The sequence below is a fragment of the Malania oleifera genome, chromosome 10, assembly GCF_029873635.1.
Source record: "Malania oleifera isolate guangnan ecotype guangnan chromosome 10, ASM2987363v1, whole genome shotgun sequence".
NCBI classification, from domain to species: domain Eukaryota; kingdom Viridiplantae; phylum Streptophyta; class Magnoliopsida; order Santalales; family Ximeniaceae; genus Malania; species Malania oleifera.
In genome coordinates, this window is record NC_080426.1 from 6,223,094 (window position 1) to 6,226,617 (window position 3,524).

At 45.5% G+C, this 3,524-nt stretch overlaps 1 protein-coding gene across 1 annotated transcript; it reads right to left on the reverse strand.

Annotated features, from left to right (window-relative positions):
• Positions 1-307: 307 nt before the first annotated feature.
• Positions 308-2,996, reverse strand: LOC131167042 (uncharacterized). Its single transcript, XM_058125777.1, has 5 exons — positions 2,343-2,996; positions 1,892-2,239; positions 1,416-1,755; positions 1,137-1,250; positions 308-1,034 (listed from the first exon to the last, which is right to left on the reverse strand). Exons 1-5 carry the CDS (start codon positions 2,652-2,654, stop codon positions 925-927), a joined length of 1,224 nt encoding a protein of 407 aa, XP_057981760.1. The 5' UTR covers positions 2,655-2,996; the 3' UTR covers positions 308-924.
• Between the last annotated feature and the right edge of the window lie 528 nt (positions 2,997-3,524).

Here is a 3,524-nt window from a genome sequence, read left to right on the forward strand (position 1 = left end):
AAGGAACACTAAAATTAAAAATGAAATCAGATCGTCCAGCCCAAATAAAACATGGAAAAACGTAAAACCAAGACCATAGAACCCTTTTACCTCTAATTCTGGGTAATTAAAACCTAGTGTGGTTAAAAAAGAATACCAATTGTTACAGTGAACTACGCGCAGATCCCCAAACTTTAGCTTCCCAAGATCCCTCCCTTCTCGCAAGGAAGACGACAAGATGTGTATTGTAAAAACGCACTGGCTACTCTTTTCGAAAATCAGACAGCATCGACAAATTAAATACACAAAATACGCAACCGTTAAAATATATACTAACGGAACTGAAACTTCTCTTATTACACAAATTTTCTTTTAAACCCATCTTAGGGATATTACATGAGTCATAAAAGAGGAGGGTCTGTGGATTTCTCCTCATGACTAACCCTACATTGCCGTCCGGCCCAAAAATTCACCCCAAGTAGACAGTAACTCAGTAACTAGTAGCCTGAAAAGGCCCAAATCCACAAAATCCAGAACACTACCCAACCTCACACCCCTTCCCCCTCGCCCCATCTACTACACCCAACCCACTTATTACAAACCCAAAAAGGGAAACGCCCCCTCCTCTGTTCACTTCCCTACTTAATTCCCCTGTTCTTCATCCACAGCCAGAGTTTGTTCAAAGACCACAAAAAAATAGCTTCTGCAATCTTCTTCCACCCAAAAATAAGCTGGATTTCTTCTTATTGTCGTCCTACCTACGCACGTTCATCTTTCTTCAATTGAAATTCCTATCACCTAACTAGAAAGCAAACACCCATTTTTCCTATCTGATATTTTTTGAACCTTCATATTGCATTTTTCCTTTTGTTCTTTTTCTTCCAACAAAACAGTAGAGCTAGCTATTACACAAGTGTGGGGACTAACAGCCTTCTCTTTACTTCATCAGTACGTCCATTCTTGAGGCAGGCGTATTTCGCCGTTGTTCGGTGCTTCTGGCCGCATTCGCTTCTGCTGCTCCACGAAAAGGGCATTTCTACGAGCCATCAAAGCACCTGCAAATCAAAACCCCAAGAAATTAAGACCCCAAAAAACCTATTTCTACAACACTTGCATGATAAAATCGCGAGTTCACGAGTGAAAAATAATTGCCTCACCATAGTCCAAGGGAGAAGCATTACTGAATCGTGGCTGGGGAAGAGTATTGGTGTCCTCGAAGCTCAAGTTCAGAGCCTGGACGACCCTAGCAGGGAGTAGAGCAGTCGAACAACCTGACTCGCACAAACCACGGAACAACAAATTAAAAAAGGATAAACCCCGAAAACTCTATTTGTTCAAGAGAAAATACCAGCCGAATTAGAGTGACATATCAGCATTCTCAATGAAATTCTGTGATCTGAGGAAGCCGTAGTAACTGAAATAAAGCTTAGTAGTACCTGATTTCTTGCGAGACTCAGAAGGGTTTCCATATCTGCGCGGCAAGAAGACACCGGTACCAGTAGACTCCCTCTTCACACCGGATCCGCCCAGGAATACGGCTCTCATGCCAGACCCATTACCGTTTCTCTGCTGTTGCTGTTGCAGTTGCAGAGGTGGCCAAGCAGACTGAGGCAGCCCAAGGGGACGACCACATCTTCCATTTTCATGGCCCACCAGCTTCCCTCTGTTCTGGATTTGCTGTTGCTGCTGAGAAAGCCATCCCTCCTTGGCTTGTCTCCCCCAAACAGAAGTCTGCTGCGGCTGCTTCACAAGATGGTCCTGTCTCAGATTCTGAAGCTGCAGAACAAATTTGAAAACAGAAAATTACTCGGAGACCCTTCGCCTTTCCCGAATCGCACCAGAGAAATGAAAGAACAAGGGTTTGGGTTTGCTAATTGGCGGAGGATTGAAATAGTAAAAGGCAAAAGCATACCTGGTTTGTCTGTGGCATGTTACGGCCCATAGAGTGGTCAGAGTAGAACCCAGAGGAGGGTTTCTTCACCGGTGGCCCAGGGACTCGCGAGGTATTAACAGGGACACCGAGAAGTCCCCCGTTCTGGTGATAGCGGTGGTGGTACTTGGGACCTTCGACGCCCATCTTCAGCCTCGCTACCTGCCCTGCCGCCGCGTATATTACGTCCCAGGCGTCGTTGTTGATGCCTAACGGCGTCGTTGGGGGGGATGATACCTGCGACGGACCATTAGGGCTTCCACTGCACCCGGACCAGCTCCCGAGTCCACTCAGCGTCGATTGAGGCGACCCGGACAAAATCCATGTTTTCTGAACCAACAAAAACACAATAAATTAGTCAAATACTAACTTGTTTTATTGATACAGGATGCAAATCCGAGAGACCCGTCAGGAAAGAAACCCCAAATCGTACCTCTGGAGCAGCCGCGAGCTTCTGAGTTTCCTGGATGGCAGAGCGAGCCAGTTGGCGAGCCAACCCTGCAAGCAAGTCCTCCTCGTCGCTCTCCGTCTCAGTAGAACTCACCACCGATTCAACCGGCGAGTTAAGCGCAGAAGAGCCAAAGGAGTCGAATCCGTATGGAAATTCGGCTGGAAAGCAAAGGCCCGGCCCGAAATCAGGGTTGGCACCATTTTTGTCCAAGTTTTCCTTGCCCAGAAGTTTGTCATCGTCAGTGAGGAAGTGAGACGGGAGCCAAAACTCGCCGTTGTCAAGTATGTCCGCCATGAAAGGCCTCAGATATGCAGAGGGGAGGAGAAGGGGGGGGAGAGCGTAAGACTGAAACCGAAGTGAAAAAGAAAAAGGAGAAATATAGAGAGAAACCCCAGAGAGGAGCGTGTGCTCTGAAGGGGTTGAGGAATGGAGTGTTGCTGCTTGGAGAAGATTTAATAATAAACCCAAATGGGTCTGCTGGGTTACCCGGCCAGAGGGACCCAACCAAGGTAAGGGCAAAAATAGACAAAAGGCAGAGAGAGAGAGAGAAGGGGGGGAGAGAAGGGTATAGAATGTTGAAGACAAGCTGCCTTTATTAAGGTTTCAGGGTCTGTTTGAGACAGTTCAAATTTGAAAGCAATGGATGAGAGAGAGAGAGAGAGAGAGAGAGAGAGAGAGTAATTTTAAAATAGTAAAGAAAATGGGAGTGAGAAATGGGAATGGAGCACAGCGCAGGCCACAGGGTGGCGGTTGGAGCAGACACTTGCCCCGGCATGACAGAAAATTGCCATCTGTACAGGACTGCAATTATAATACAAACCCAAATTTTCCAATTACCATTTCCCCCCACTCTCACTACTCACTACTCACTACTCACTACTCACTACACAATGATTGGGATTAGTGTGTTGTTTACAGCTTCATCTCCCTAATTAAACGCACTAATATATTAAACTCTCCTCTCCATCCTCTTCCATGCTCTTATTACTTTTTTAGGTTTAGCCAATGGGGCTTCAAGCTTGTTTTTGCTCACAATCCATCTCAATTTTTTTGGAAAAAAAAAAAGACTAATAAAAAAATACTCTCTCCCCATAATATTTAGAATGATACTACATAGAAAAATAGTCAATTATAAGTATTTCTCATCCAAGTTACGAATTATGT